At 40.2% G+C, this 14,246-nt stretch overlaps 1 protein-coding gene across 1 annotated transcript in view; it reads right to left on the bottom strand.

The window, feature by feature from the left end:
* Window positions 1-14,246, bottom strand: part of LOC141002679 (E3 ubiquitin-protein ligase SH3RF3-like) — a 109,346-nt gene that overhangs the window by 22,255 nt on the left and 72,845 nt on the right. Inside the window, exons 3-5 of the mRNA XM_073474056.1 lie at window positions 13,607-13,702; window positions 4,591-4,899; window positions 3,019-3,134 (exon numbers count right to left, since the gene is read on the bottom strand). Of these exons, the coding sequence (XP_073330157.1) occupies window positions 3,019-3,134; window positions 4,591-4,899; window positions 13,607-13,702 (521 nt within the window). The remainder of the gene's footprint in view (window positions 1-3,018; window positions 3,135-4,590; window positions 4,900-13,606; window positions 13,703-14,246) is intronic.

The following is a 14,246-nucleotide window of genomic DNA, read 5'->3' on the forward strand; positions in this document are numbered from 1 at the left end:
CTAAAAAGAACTTAGTGACATGGGTAACACTTCATAATAACCATCATTAATACATTTAATTAAATTTGGTAAATGTATAGTAATTTGGTTTAGTTAAGTAATTTTACTGATCAGAAACAATAAAAATGACTCAGAAAACATTTATTAACTAATTGTAAAGGATAAAAACATTTATGTTTATAAATGACCTCCACAGTATTTATTAACCATTTACAAAGTATTATGAACATCAATTGCAACTTTCCAATAAATAATTGTGATAAATAGTTTATAAAAGCATGTCATTGCTTGTAAATTTGCCGTTAATTGTATATAATTGTTTATTTTAATGATGTGATAGATATTATAAAGTGTTACCAAATGTTTATCTATATACACATCATTCAGTTGGCGCTGAGTTTGAACGAGAGACTGAAATTAAAGATAAAAAAAGTAAAAAGTAACCACTGGCCTCCATGCTGCTTTCTCCTGTTTTCTAATCTATACGTCCCTCTTCACCTGCCTGCTAACAGGTACGCTGATAAATGTTGTACTCAGCATCTTACTACAATGTGATGTGACACTGTTTATGTATTAAATAAATTGTGTACTGTGTCTGTGTTACCATATAAACGAGTTTCTGGTCCTGTCGTCTGGAGACATTCGTAGTATTTAGTGGCAGACTCACAGACAGAAGACGATATGACCAACACAGTAAACAAGCCCTGTGTGCGCTGCCTCCTCGTTGTCATGGTAACAGATGTGGGGACTGTCTCCCGTCTCCCCATGGCAACAGGAATAGTTGCCAGGTCAAGATGGAAACGTCCGACCTCATCAGTGTGTTTGTGTGTGTTTGTGTGTGTGTTTGTGTGTGTGTGTGTACCTAGTGGTACTTGCAAGGTGATATTATTAAAGCTGACACTGTTGCTGTATTTGACTCACATCCTGCAGGCAAGACACCCACAATAAACAGCACACACACGCACAAACGCACACACACACAAAACTTAATATTGCTTTGTAATGCGTCACAATCGAAGTGAACCGTTTACTGTTGTTTTTTTAGGAATCCATCCACACTGCGCATGACCATATTAATATACTGTAGGCTCTGCGTGTGTTTAAGGTAGCCGAGCCTCTAAGTTCTTTGTTAAGTCTCCGTGTGAATGATGAGTCATATTTCGTAGGCCTAATGATGAAGCCGAATCCTCCAGGCCCACTTTAATTTACATTCTTGAATCACACATGCCCATGCATTCCTTGTTCTGTGGACTGTGGAAAAGGCATTGAAAAATAGATTTTTGTCTTGTCGTGTCATTATAAGCAACATTATAGAAGGTATAGGTGTGTTTTATATGATTAAGCCTACAATGAAAATGTTTTATTCGTTAATTTGAAAAGATCTTGGCTATTTAATTGTTCTATATAGCTTATTTGGGCATTTTGTTGAAAGCAACTAAAAAGTAGTATAATAAGTCATTTATTACTCTACGCAGACAGGTAGGTAACTAGTAATACTAGTTAGCCCTGTATCACTCTAAATCTTAAACCAACCATAACTGCTTCATCATAATTTAAGTTCAGCAGATCCAGGACCGGCATCAAATTGTACTCACTCATAGATACCAGCCACCTAATTACGACTTATTTTTTTTAACCCAGCTCCATTATTATACCCAGCGCATTATTCTCTGAGAATCGGGCTGAGACCCATCTTCCGTCCAAGTTTTGTGGAAATCTGTGTGAAAAAGTAGTTTTTATGTAATCCTGCTGACAAACCAACCAACAAACGGACACGGGTCTAACCTCCTTGGGAAAGGTAATGAGGCTGTCGTACTACAGAGATGGCCCGGCCTACAAATCATATTTTTGGGCACTTGTTTGGTACAGACCCCAGCAAAAATATAATTTAAAAACATTTTTTCAGTGAAAATGAAATGCAAAAAACGATCATTTCCACTGTCAAAGTAACTGCTCATTCAGCCCCGATAATTACCTTGGTCCTCAATTTCCAAAAATATCCAACACTGTCCTCATTCTCGAGGTCTACAACTCTAAATTGGTCCGCTCAAAGAAAGCACAGAAAGTTCAAGAGCACAAACACACACTCACCTTGAAGATACCCCTATCTTTCTGGCAGTTTACCTGGTAGATTAATTACGAGGTAAATTATAGAACAGTCTTGCTCAGCGTTGGCGTCTCAGGGGCCATCTGGATGTGACCAGTGAGGTTACATTTCCACAAGAATTCAATTGTGTTTGCGAGTGTGTGTCAGGTGGTTTTTGGCTCCTAATCCATTGGAGAAATAATCAGCCTGTGAGGTAATTTATGTCAAGAGCAGAGCTTCCAGCTGCAGCCTGTGTAAACTAGCTTTGGTTGTCTTGTGTATTCGCTATTCATTGTCTTTATGTGGAACGTTTTGGCAAATTTGGACAGATAAATAAAAAAATAACTGAAAAAAGCTGCTGCCAGAGTTTCTGGAAAGCCTAGAGGGTTTAAGATGCTGATCATGTAATCACATGTCATCCCGATGTCTTCTTCTGCTCTTGTCAACTGTCTGTCCAATGACAAATAAACAAAAATTCCCTGAAATCTCTAAAAAGCTGACACACAAAAGCTTCACATATTCTGAACTAAATGTGCATCCAGTAAGGAATTTCTGAGTAACAACTAAGCACCTTGTTGTTTGCTGTACAATAAAATGTATAAGCCAGCGCTGTTGACAGCCTAGTTATGAAACCCTGATGTAAGCATCACACAACTGAGGTAAAGCTGTGTGACTTTTTTTTCTTTTCTGAGGGGGATTTCATCCTTGACCAGTGGAGGAGTAAATGTGGCTGCAGAGGTGGTGGAACGTGGCCAATAACTCCGGGCACAAAGGGGGAAATATTTTTAACACTGCCAGGAGGCGAATTTGAAAAATCTTGGATCTCAGGCACACATCCACTCTGTTGAAAAGCAGAACGAACGGATGGAAGGAGGGACTAAAAGAGCCAGGTCGCAGGTGGGCGAGCTGACAGCACCCTGAGGTGTACTCACATGTTGAGCGGCAGCTGCACCTTGGCGTGGGCCAGCAGCTCAGAGGTTATAGATGCCACTTTGGGGGGCACCAGCACCCCTGCCGAGGATGGAGAGGGACCCGGGTGAGACGCATCCTAAAGACACAAAGACGGAAAGTGATTGGTTTCCATTTAGAATAAAATATTACCTGAAAGCATCCAGAGGCAATAACTATAATTAAAACCAATGTGTCTCTTTATTCACATTGAACTGTCAGAGTGGGTGATTGGGGAATCAGTTAATGAAATCAAATAGAGTGACTAAAACGAACTGTTCATGTGTGTGTACTGCATATATGGAGCCCGATCAAGAAATAAGCTGTGATTGCAGACACTGTATATCTGCATCAGCTTATATGTTGTGCTGGTATGTCGCAAGAAATGCAGCAAAAAACGTGTGAGGCTGCTTAAAAAAACTGACACCATTACATTTGATACTTTACAGGGAGCTTATTTTTATAAAATGTATTTTTTCTTAATTGTAGGTTGAGTCATTTGAGAATCAGAAATATAAATGGTCAACATATAATTATCAGGGTTAGGGTTTAAAATACTTATATACTTATAATAATGATACTGGCCTCAAAAACCCATACTGGTTCAGATACCAACATCAATACTTTTTCACTAAAAACTGCTGGACTGTATTTTGTGCAAAATGTTTAACTTTCTGGAATAAAAAAAATGACAACGAATCACAAATATTCACTGTTTCTTCCTATCAAGTTCAAGATCAAGTTAAAAAATTTGACCCAAATATGCCAATATGCAAGATTGACCAGTTCTACAACAAATAATCAATATGTTAGTGCATCACTATCAACATATCAGAAGTGGATACAGTGGCGGTCCTAGCTTGCATGACGTCCTGGGCGAACCTCACCTTCAGCGCTTGAGGCTGTCATTTAGCAGCTTAGTAGCACAAAGCACACAGTCCCTGAGCCCAGAAAGAAAAGAGCCGCTGCAGCAGCAAAACTCTCCTTCAGCTGTTAACGTTAGCACAAATCATACACCAACAGCAGTAAGGAGTAAGTGTCGCGCCGGCTAGCCTTTTACAGAGTGAGGCACGTTCGTGACAGCTTTTTTACTTGTGTTTATCACTGTTGCATTTAACAAAGCTGCTTATTTATGTATTCATTAGACTTAAAAAGCTAAGAGAACATTTTGAACGTACCTAACTAGCAGCTAACACATCTCCTTGCTGGCTAGCGAGAGCTGCTGGCTATTTTTTTGTTTGGACACTTTCAAAATGTATCTTGCTTTTGCTGGTTTCTACAATCTTACCAACCCCAGTTTTAATACTATCTATGCATGTCATGCTCAGCTGCTACACTTAAATACAGCTTTGAGTAATTTGCGCTTGAGTATTTTCAACATTTTGCTTTTCAGATTATGATTTTACATACAAAACTTCAACTACCAAACATTTGACTAAGTAAAACATTTTTTAACAATGAGTTATCACTATTTTTACTCAAATAAAGGGTCTGAATACCACCTCTGCTATATATGATACTAACTGCAGATTGTATGTAGGTGTTAGTGTGTGTACCTGGATGCGTGCAGCCGCCCTGGGGTCGGAGGAGCTGATGAGGACTGGGTGGGAGATCTCCATACTGTGTCTGTTGTTGAGCTGGGCGGCCCTTTGGCTGACCGACAGCGCCGAGAACGAATGCCTCTTCTTGGCGTTCTTCTTCCCTTCGCCTCTCCGATGACCAGAGCCGTTTCCATTGGACGGGGAGGCGCAAGGAGAAGGGCCCGGAGCACAGGGGCCCAGCGGCGCTGGCTCAGAACTCGGACCCGGAGCGTTAGTCGGCGTGGGCTTGTCGATCTCCATCAGCTGCTTGGCTGTTTCGTTTAACTGAGAGGAGAGGAGGAGAAAAGAAGTTCAGGTGTTAGCTTTCAGTCCTCCGTGGTGCACATCCATAACAACATCTCCAGCACACACAGGGAGAAGTGTGTTTGTGTGGCCTTTTTCCTCGCTTGTTCTCGTTGGCAGCTTTTCAAACCAGCAGCATAACAATCATCACTTACAACAACTGGTCCAGTGAGACTCGCTCTGTGTAACACACACTCTCACTGTCTCTCTTTGTCAAACACTCCCACACATAAGCATCACTTTCCCTCAGCAGGAGTAGTCTTTCTCTCCTCACTTTAGGTTTCGCTTCAGGTCATTCTGAGGTAAAATCTGACACGTGAAAAGCTTCAGTTACCTAAGATGCAAAATAATTCAACTTTTTTTAAACATACATTAGGGCAGAACAGTATTACAGGGTTTACTTCTGAGAATTTGATGACGTAAGTCCTCACTAGCGTAACACTTAAAATTAATCCCTTCAACTCAATTTTATGCCACATTGAAACACCAATCCCTGATGTCTCCTTGTTAAACACACAGTATGTAATTTCTGCTCTCTCATTCAAACCAGTGAAACAAAAAACCTAATTTTATGACATCGTAAAGTAGCGTAGGATGATGGGAGTTATTGTCTTCATTGCTAATGAAAACCTGACGTGACTCAGGCAGAAATGTTCACGGATGAGGTGACGTTTCAGTTTTATTCACGTTACGTTCAGTCACTTTCGCCGAGTTCCTTCTTCACTGTTGATCCACAATTGTTGGAAACATTTTGGATAATGTAAGTACAAGATATAGAGATGTTACCTATTACATCTTTAATCAAGTTAATTAATCCAAAACATCCCTGGCAGCTTTCCCTTTCGAGTTAATTTCTGTTCAATGATGCTTTCAGGAATAAAACAGCAAACTCAATATCTGATCTTTGCAATTTCATCAACACACAGACAATGATGCAGAATTAAATACAAAATAAGTGAGGGCTTATGGAGAGAGCACCAAGGAGAGGATTTGTGCAACACACTGCACAAAACACAAAAGTAATGCGGGGCGAAATGAAGATCTGTCATCTTACTGTTTTCTAATGAGGACCACAATGAAAATAAGCTTTTAGCTTTATTGTGTTTCCATCCTCAACTATTTTAATTGCATGTCATGACCGGGTGATTGCAGCCTTTTTACTGTTACCAAATAAAAACAAGAAGTAAACATTCCTTCGAGCACAGAGAACATAATTAGCTGTGCATCGGATGGTCTGCTCACAGCTCCGGATTTTAAAACATTTGAAGGATAAACAGCTGGTTTTAGGAACCACAGCTCACTCTGTTACTGCATGTTTTTAATAAGAGGTGCAGAAGTTTGTCAGGTCCTGTAACAAAGCTTTGCTGGTCAGTGTAAGTGATCATTCATCTCTTGCCATTTAGAGTTTCAACCGCGGATTAAGATTTGGTAGAGGAGAAAATGCATGTGTTTGTTATAATTATCAGATCAATCATTTTACTTATTAGATCCAATACTGACCACTGACTGCATAAAACACGGACAGAGCTTACAGGGGTGAAAAGTGAAGCCAATGCAGAAGTGCCTTAAACATGCCTTATTTCTAATGGCCAGCAGGGGGCGTTCCAATGGTTGCAAAAAGAAGTCTGATTGTATGTAAGCTTATGAGAAAATGACCCTACTTCCTACTTGATTAATTACTTCACTTAACAGTTTCCTAATGAGTTTAATATCTCAATCACTCGTTTCAAGTCTTCTTCAATAAAACATGATGTTAATTTAGTAAATTATGATCTCTATTAGAGTAAAACTTCCACCCTCTTGACTACATATGGACACTTCTGCCTCCAGAAAGTCATGATGGCGAGAGCTGTAATGCCAAACTCGAGGCTTCGAAAGTAGTCCAAAAAGCAACAGGTGACGCCATGATGGTTTTACACTTACTGACGCAGTTTCACTTGAGTGATATACTGTATCTCGTTTTATGAGCACTTCACAAGTAAAATGTGACGAGTATTTGCTGACAAAGAGCACAAACTTCACATTGTGTACCAGTATTCAGGTTGAAGGGACTCCTGTGCTCTTGGTAAACTCATTTGTGGACACTGAGCGGATCAGAAAATCAGAAAATCTACCCGCATTTGGTGCTCGGTGGATGTTAATTTCAGACTAGCATCCATGGGAAAAGGCAGATATTGAGGCCTGAAGATGAAGATGGATTTGAATTGGAAAATGGATTTTTATAAACCCAGGCCTAGTTACAACCCGACATTTCAAACTATAATTTCACTTGTCACATTAGCAAGGCAGAGCAGACATTTGTTTATCAGAGATGCATAACAGAAGTATTGTATATGTGCGGATGAGTGTTGTTCAATACACATCCAGCTGAGCAGCAAGTTGCAGTATTCAAAAAAATGCAGAAAAAGCCCATAAATGAGCTATTATGACATCTTGTCAATGTGTTTTCAGCCCTGTGGCTGTGAGCACATCTTGATTTTAAACCGGGAAAAAAAAAATCTAAAGTTGGAAACTCGGTGACGGATTATTAAGTGTGTTTGACAGTTATGGGGCTTTCCGGTAGTTTAGGTTGGCACGGAAGTAGTTTTATTGTCACATGTTTTATGTACCGTCCAATCACTCATCTGTACAGTCGCTACAAGCAGGCTGCTGCTCATTAATTCTGCTTACTCCAACACTCACACTGCTTCTCAATGTTCCTGAACTACCTGCTGCTCGCAATTTGACTCCCTCCACCTCCCCAGCCTCGTTCAGCAGGACCATTAGGTGTGGTTCCTGAGGGGGTATTTCTTTTATGTGCTCATGTTCATTGATGTTCTTTATCTCAGGCGCTGCTGAGGAACAGACGGTGTGAAGCTTACATTTGTTCCATCATTTGGGCAGAATGAGTGTTTTGACTTCAATGATAGTTTAAAGCGACATTATGTAACTTTTTTAACGTAAAATAGCAGCTTCAACATCATATTGATGGCACAGTGTCTTGTAATAGGGTGAATGGTGTCTCTGTCACTTGTTGATGGAAATTCTTGGTGTAATCTTGGTGAGATCTTAAAAGGGACGGTCTCTAAGACACTGTGGCTCAATAAACTTCGTCCTCTGAACAGCCACACACACACACACACACACACACATTACCACACACACAGAGGTCAATGTGAAACAGCTAAACTAATACACAGACAACATCTTCAGCTTCACTGACAAATTTACATCGCAATCATGTCTGCTTAGCGTAGCCTCGAACTCCTGAACAATCCCTCGAGAGAAAGTCGAGCATTTCTTTCCGTGTGTGTGCACGCGTGTGTGTACAGCACCGACCCGTCTGGGCTCAGTGTTGGTGATATCGAATTTCCATATTAATAGATATGCTAATCAAAGCCAAATCATATGCTAATGAGCACGATGGATTGACGCTGCAGATGTAACTCAGTTTGCTCTCATGAGGCGGACACACACACACACACACCTACACACATACACACATACACAGAGAAGGTCAGAGAGGCGATGCACTCAAAAACATTGTATACCGTGACCGATTAAGTTAACTTTTACCCATGTGATCTGAGTTTGTGCGCTCACACACGCACACAAAAATGACTGCTGTGTCAGTCTCTCTTTAACGACCGCTGCTATAGTGCCTGGTCATGCTGCAGTAAAGGTGATAAGGGAGTGTATTTGTGTGTGTGTGTGTGTGTGTGTGTGTGAGAGAGAGAGATGTTGTTGATAGAGACAATTCTTCACTGGGTGCTTTTGGCTGAATGAAATCTCCAAGGTCATCTGTTATGTGTTGAGCTAACTGTACTCTCTGTACTCAGTGCCTTTTGGAGGGTGAGCGTTCTCTCCAGGTACCACTGAGACTCGTGCTGATGAGCTGATATCTGCACTGCGAAAAGGATAAGCCAGCAAGATACATGCATGCCCATGCACATACACACATACACACACACAACCAGTGGCAGGTGTGTGCCAACTCCCTCCTGCTGCAGAGACAGGGGGATGCATGAGGTGAAAAAGAGGCAGGAAAGGAAAAGAACGAGGTGTCCTTGACATAGCTTTTAATGACTGACCACAAACCCTAAATCTTGAACATGAATTAAACTCGATTCTACCGAAAACATGTCTGCACTTCCCTCAAACTCATCTGAGCTGACAACACATCCGCAAAACTTTCCCACAATACGATACAACCCACCCAGCACACCCACCAAAAGCCAAGTCTGGTAGAGTATATTAAAAACATAAAAACACACTAGGTGCGAAGAAAGTGAACAATCGGAACCTCATCTACATACTGATACAGAAAGAAACCAACCGCAACCGTTTTGTCCTGTAGGTTCTGTATCTGCGTCTGTATGAAAAATTACACTAATACCAGGCTCTGCCAGCTTTGTGTTAACTCACATTTCTAATAGCAAATCCCCAATGAAGGTGATGATGACAGCATTGTTTGTATCCTTTACGATCCAATTACATTTATACTTTTATTGTTATACATTAGACATTTTATGGTTGTAATTATACTGTGCAACGGTCCTTGTTGTGTTTATAGTCTTTGTTATTGTTATTATTATTATTATTATTAATTCTACTTTATTTTTTTATCATACTATCTTTGTCTTGCTTTGTCTTGTTTTCATTTCTATCCATCATTTAATCACTTTTCCTCTCTGTTTTGATTCTCGAGCTGCTGGAACAGGTGAATTCCCCAGTGAGGGATCAATAAAGTCTTATCTTATCTCATCTTATCTTAAGACCGACACACTGGCACAGCAGGAGTCGCTCCAACAAAAAAGACTGCAGGGTTGGAGGCCATCCATGAGCTGGCCAATCAAATCTGTGTAATTGCACCTTTCTGGGAGATTACTTTGCAATGTTAACTGCAAAATTGTCCTTTTTACGCACTGATCACAGAGACAGAGGATAAAGAGATTGTCACTGTAATAACTCTGCAGAGTTGTAATATCCTTCCTCATACCTTTGGCCTCTAATAAGCCTTCAAACTCGCAGACGCATGACTCAAACTGGACTTGCCCTCTCACCACTATCTTTAGCAACATGCATCCACCAACGCAGTGTTTGTCGTTGTTTTAGTGCAATTTTCAGTCTGAATATCCACTACAGGGTGAGACAGCAGAGCCCTCCTCAAACGTAGTGTCTGCCAATCACTTCACACACTCCCCATGTAATTTGGACTATTTCGGAGGCATCCCCATCATCAGCAAACCCCTCATCACCAATCTATGTATCTAGACTGCCAAATATTAACACAAGCAGTCTGTATTCACATCTGAGTGGTGAGACAACAGCTTTAAGGGGTACTTTATATCCAGAGAGAGACACAGACACACACACACACACACTCACAGATCAGCAGAAGTCCAGCTGGGCCCTTCTCATTAAGCTCTCACTGCAGACACACACACACACACTAACACATAGAGGCGACATGCCCCTGTACCCCTGCTGTGTCAGAGTGATGGAGAGGTCTAAATTATTGATGCATCTCTATCTAATAGGAACCCCTGTGTGTCTGTGTGTGTTTGTCCCGACTCCTCTCGGCCTGTGGCTTAATCATCAGCACCTAAGAGAGTCGTTTGGTCAAACAGCTAATTTCAGCGACATGATTGGGTAGCCAAGAGTCCGATCCAGTGCAGGCTGCAGTCCCAGCGAGATCAAGATAGATAGATACTTTATTTATCTCCAGGGGGACATCAGCATGTCACGACAGCAGTACAGATAAGACCACATGATACAAAGAAAAGTGCAAAAACAAGTATTTTGAAGCAACATGTATAACCAGAATATAAAGTTAGAAGACAAAAAGAGGCACCGCTGTAGACGACAGAGATCTGTAAGGCCGTTAAATACATCCCGACATGGATGGAGAATACTTTTCACGTTACCACTGAGAAAAACTGACGATGAACATCATTTCCAGAACCTATGAATGTCTGCCATTGTTTCAACTTCTTCATTCTGTTCTCGAGGTTTCACGCTTGAACTATTGGCTACCATGTCCTCCATGGTTTCCTGTGGTGGAGCTCAAATTTGTCTTCATCTGTTAGTAACCTTTCAGTTAACATGCACAAATCCAGATGAGATGGACGGACAGAGGGCTCTGTCGGTATCTGTATTTGTCTCTAACGTTGACCATAAATAAGCCTTTTCTTGTAACCAAAGTGTATGAATGATACTAAAAACATTACCGCATTTGTCCACAGGGTGCACAAGAATCAACACAACATTAAAGTTCCTTGGAGTTGCTTTAAAGCAGTCCAGTTAGTCTAAAAGTGTGGTTTTCAAGGTCAGAATGATAAGAGGATGGCAAAACAGAAAGAAACCATGAGCAGAACAGTGATTTCATATGTATATCTGTGTATATGTGAGTATTATTGCATGTGCTTTGAAGTATATTCGAGTTATTTGAGTGTTACTGAATTTATGTTCTCTTAATAGCAGATGAGAACCTTAAAAGCAGCACGAATCCCATTCGTCTCTACATGAATACACAATGCACCCTGCACACTGCACGTGACCTTACGAGGCTCTTATTGTCTTGACAAACACATAGATACAACAATACATCGCACTTTTCGTGAACTTCCTGTCAGTTTTCAAGGTTTCATCATTTGTTTTTCGACGGCGCCACGAGAGAATCAGCGTGTTCACAAATGTGTGTTGAGAGACGAGATGCCTGAACAACAGCAAAAAAAAAAAAGAAGGAAAGACAGTTTCTACCAATGGCTTTTTACAACAGCTTAAAAGCCTTAAATGCGATCCAGAGCAAATTGTGCATGATGTTTTTTTTCAGCTGCACAGGGATTAAAGTAAACTATATTTCACTCTTGACAGGCATAACACTATGAAAGAAGGTAAAATGTTTGGGGTGTTGGGGGTTTTATCCTTTTACTGAGAGGAAATCCCTCAAAGAGAACTCCACCTCAGCCTGGTTCAAACAGCATCGCTAATGTAATTTGCATTTCAGGAGGCGATTTTAATGTTTTGGTTGTGTATTCCTGCAGATAAGTGGTCAAAACATAGACGCCACGGAAACACCTGGAACCTGAATGCAGTTAGATATACAAGAACACACCATAAAGCTGTTATTTGACTGGGAACATTAAATGTGTATTCACTCTTTCATACCAAAGTCAGACAGCGTCCGACAAACTCTGTACAGCCGAGGTCAGAACTCAGCAGGAGGGTTTTAAAAGCGGGTTGGAAAGCAGAGTAACCCATTTAGACCAACTGCAAACACATTGACAAGAGAGATAAAATAAACAACAACAGCTGTTCATAATCTAAATTCTTGCTCACATTTTCTTTTTTATACTCTTTTATTATATGTTTGAATATCCCTTGGGATCAATAAAGTGTCTGTTTATCAACTAGAGATTAAAAAACACATTTTGTTTTGTTTTTTTAGGGTCGATACTGATTATTAGTAATCATTGAGACAGATGGCAATATTTGGAACTGTAAAAATGAAAATGTTGTCAAAATTTTCAACTAAGAACAAAAGAAAAGTTCTGTACTTGTGTACAATTTTGAGGTACTTGTGCTTTACTTGAGTATTTCCCTTTTAAGCTACTTTATACTTCCCTTCCACTAAATTTGAAGGCAAATATTGTACTTTTTACTCCACTACATTCACTCCACGCATTTTAAATTGTAATATTTTATCGGCAATCGGCCAAAAAGACAAATAAAAAGAAGACCGATGATCTCAAAAATGCTGAATATCAGATCTGATAATCAGTCGGACCCTAAAATCAACATCACAAAAGGTTGAGATCAATTTAATGAAGCATAAAAGCTGTGTATTTCTCTCCATCTTGTACTGGTGGCAGGCAGCGTCACCAACAGTTGAGGCTCCTCTTTTTCTAAACCTTCTGAATATAAGTTAATTAGACTTGCAATGTTAAACCTACAAGAATCTCTGGACTTGTCTTATATCACAATTAAGCTGCAAAGAAGAGAACCATTGTCTGGTTAGTCTGAACATTCATTGCTTCTGCTGAGTCAGTAAGACTTGAACACATTGTTACCATCTAAAATGATCCGACTACAACAAATCTCTCCTTTGTTACATCCTGATCTCAAAACGAGGCTCAAAGTGTCCGTCTCTATATAATACATCACTAATTACAACAGCCAATCAACTCAGACAAGAGCTGTGTTTTCACCACGTACCAAGACAAAAGTAATGGATTACAGAACAGCAGCAGCGTGTTAAACTGGCTCAGAATACCATTTACTCCAAATATATTTGAAACCAGGTAATACTGATTGATTACTGAACTATAGTGTAATTACTTTTTTTCCCTGCCCTTCTCTAAAGGAATCTCAATAAGCTGGTTTCCACTCTTGTGAACGATGAGGGAGCCAAACAGCACGGATATATAAGTTTATCATCAAAGTAGTGTGAATGTTTATATTTGCACCCGTAGAGACAAAAGATTTATGTTATTTCTTGTGAATGCAGACAGGGTATACTTTCACCTCGAGGAGGAAAATGTTTTCTGCCTCGGCTCTCTAAAGTAAAACTATGATAAATGAAAACACTGTGATACAGGTGTTTCTGCTGCAGCATCGCTTTTACAGCTCTTTCAGTGATAACTTGATGTGTGAGAGTTTTTCTGTCAGTGTGCGTGTGTGTGTGCGTGTTTGTGTGTAGAGTGTTTACCTCCACGTAGAGAATGGGGAAGATGCCAATCTTGTCTCCCAGCATGCCTTCTGCCCAGTTCTCATCCACTCGCCTGATTACAGTCAGCACCTCATCCTGGACAGAGAGGAAATGAGTGAAACCACGCACATACACACCGTTGGTAGACCATGTGTGTGCAAATAGCTTTTAAGTTATTTTTTGTATCGCTCTGGAAAAAAAAACTTGGTGTTGCAGCCCAAGAAAGATCTTTCCATATGCCTCTAACACTTTTCCAAGGCATACATATGTTTTTGGATTTATAGGAAACTTCATGTTGCCTTTATTTCAAATGTCAATCAATCCATTGCTTTTCAGTTCAGTTCATGAGGTCTTGCTGCTTATCTTAGTATGTGTTTTCAGCCATTTGAAAAAGCCATATTTCTTTAATTTTAACTTTGACGTGGCCAATCGCTGAATGCTTCCCTCTTCTGCAGCAGCAGTGTATAGTTTTGGTTTAAATCTTGAAAAATTCAAGCTAAAACTGGTTTGGTGAAGATGAAACTGTGTAAGAATGAAGATGATAGCTGGAGGACACTTTTGTATGAATACTGATGTGTCTGCTTTAGCTGTATTGTGAACTGAGCACAGGGTGCGCTGCATATTTTTGCAAAGAGCCTCT

The sequence above is a fragment of the Pagrus major genome, chromosome 9 (assembly GCF_040436345.1).
Source record: "Pagrus major chromosome 9, Pma_NU_1.0".
Classification (NCBI taxonomy): domain Eukaryota; kingdom Metazoa; phylum Chordata; class Actinopteri; order Spariformes; family Sparidae; genus Pagrus; species Pagrus major.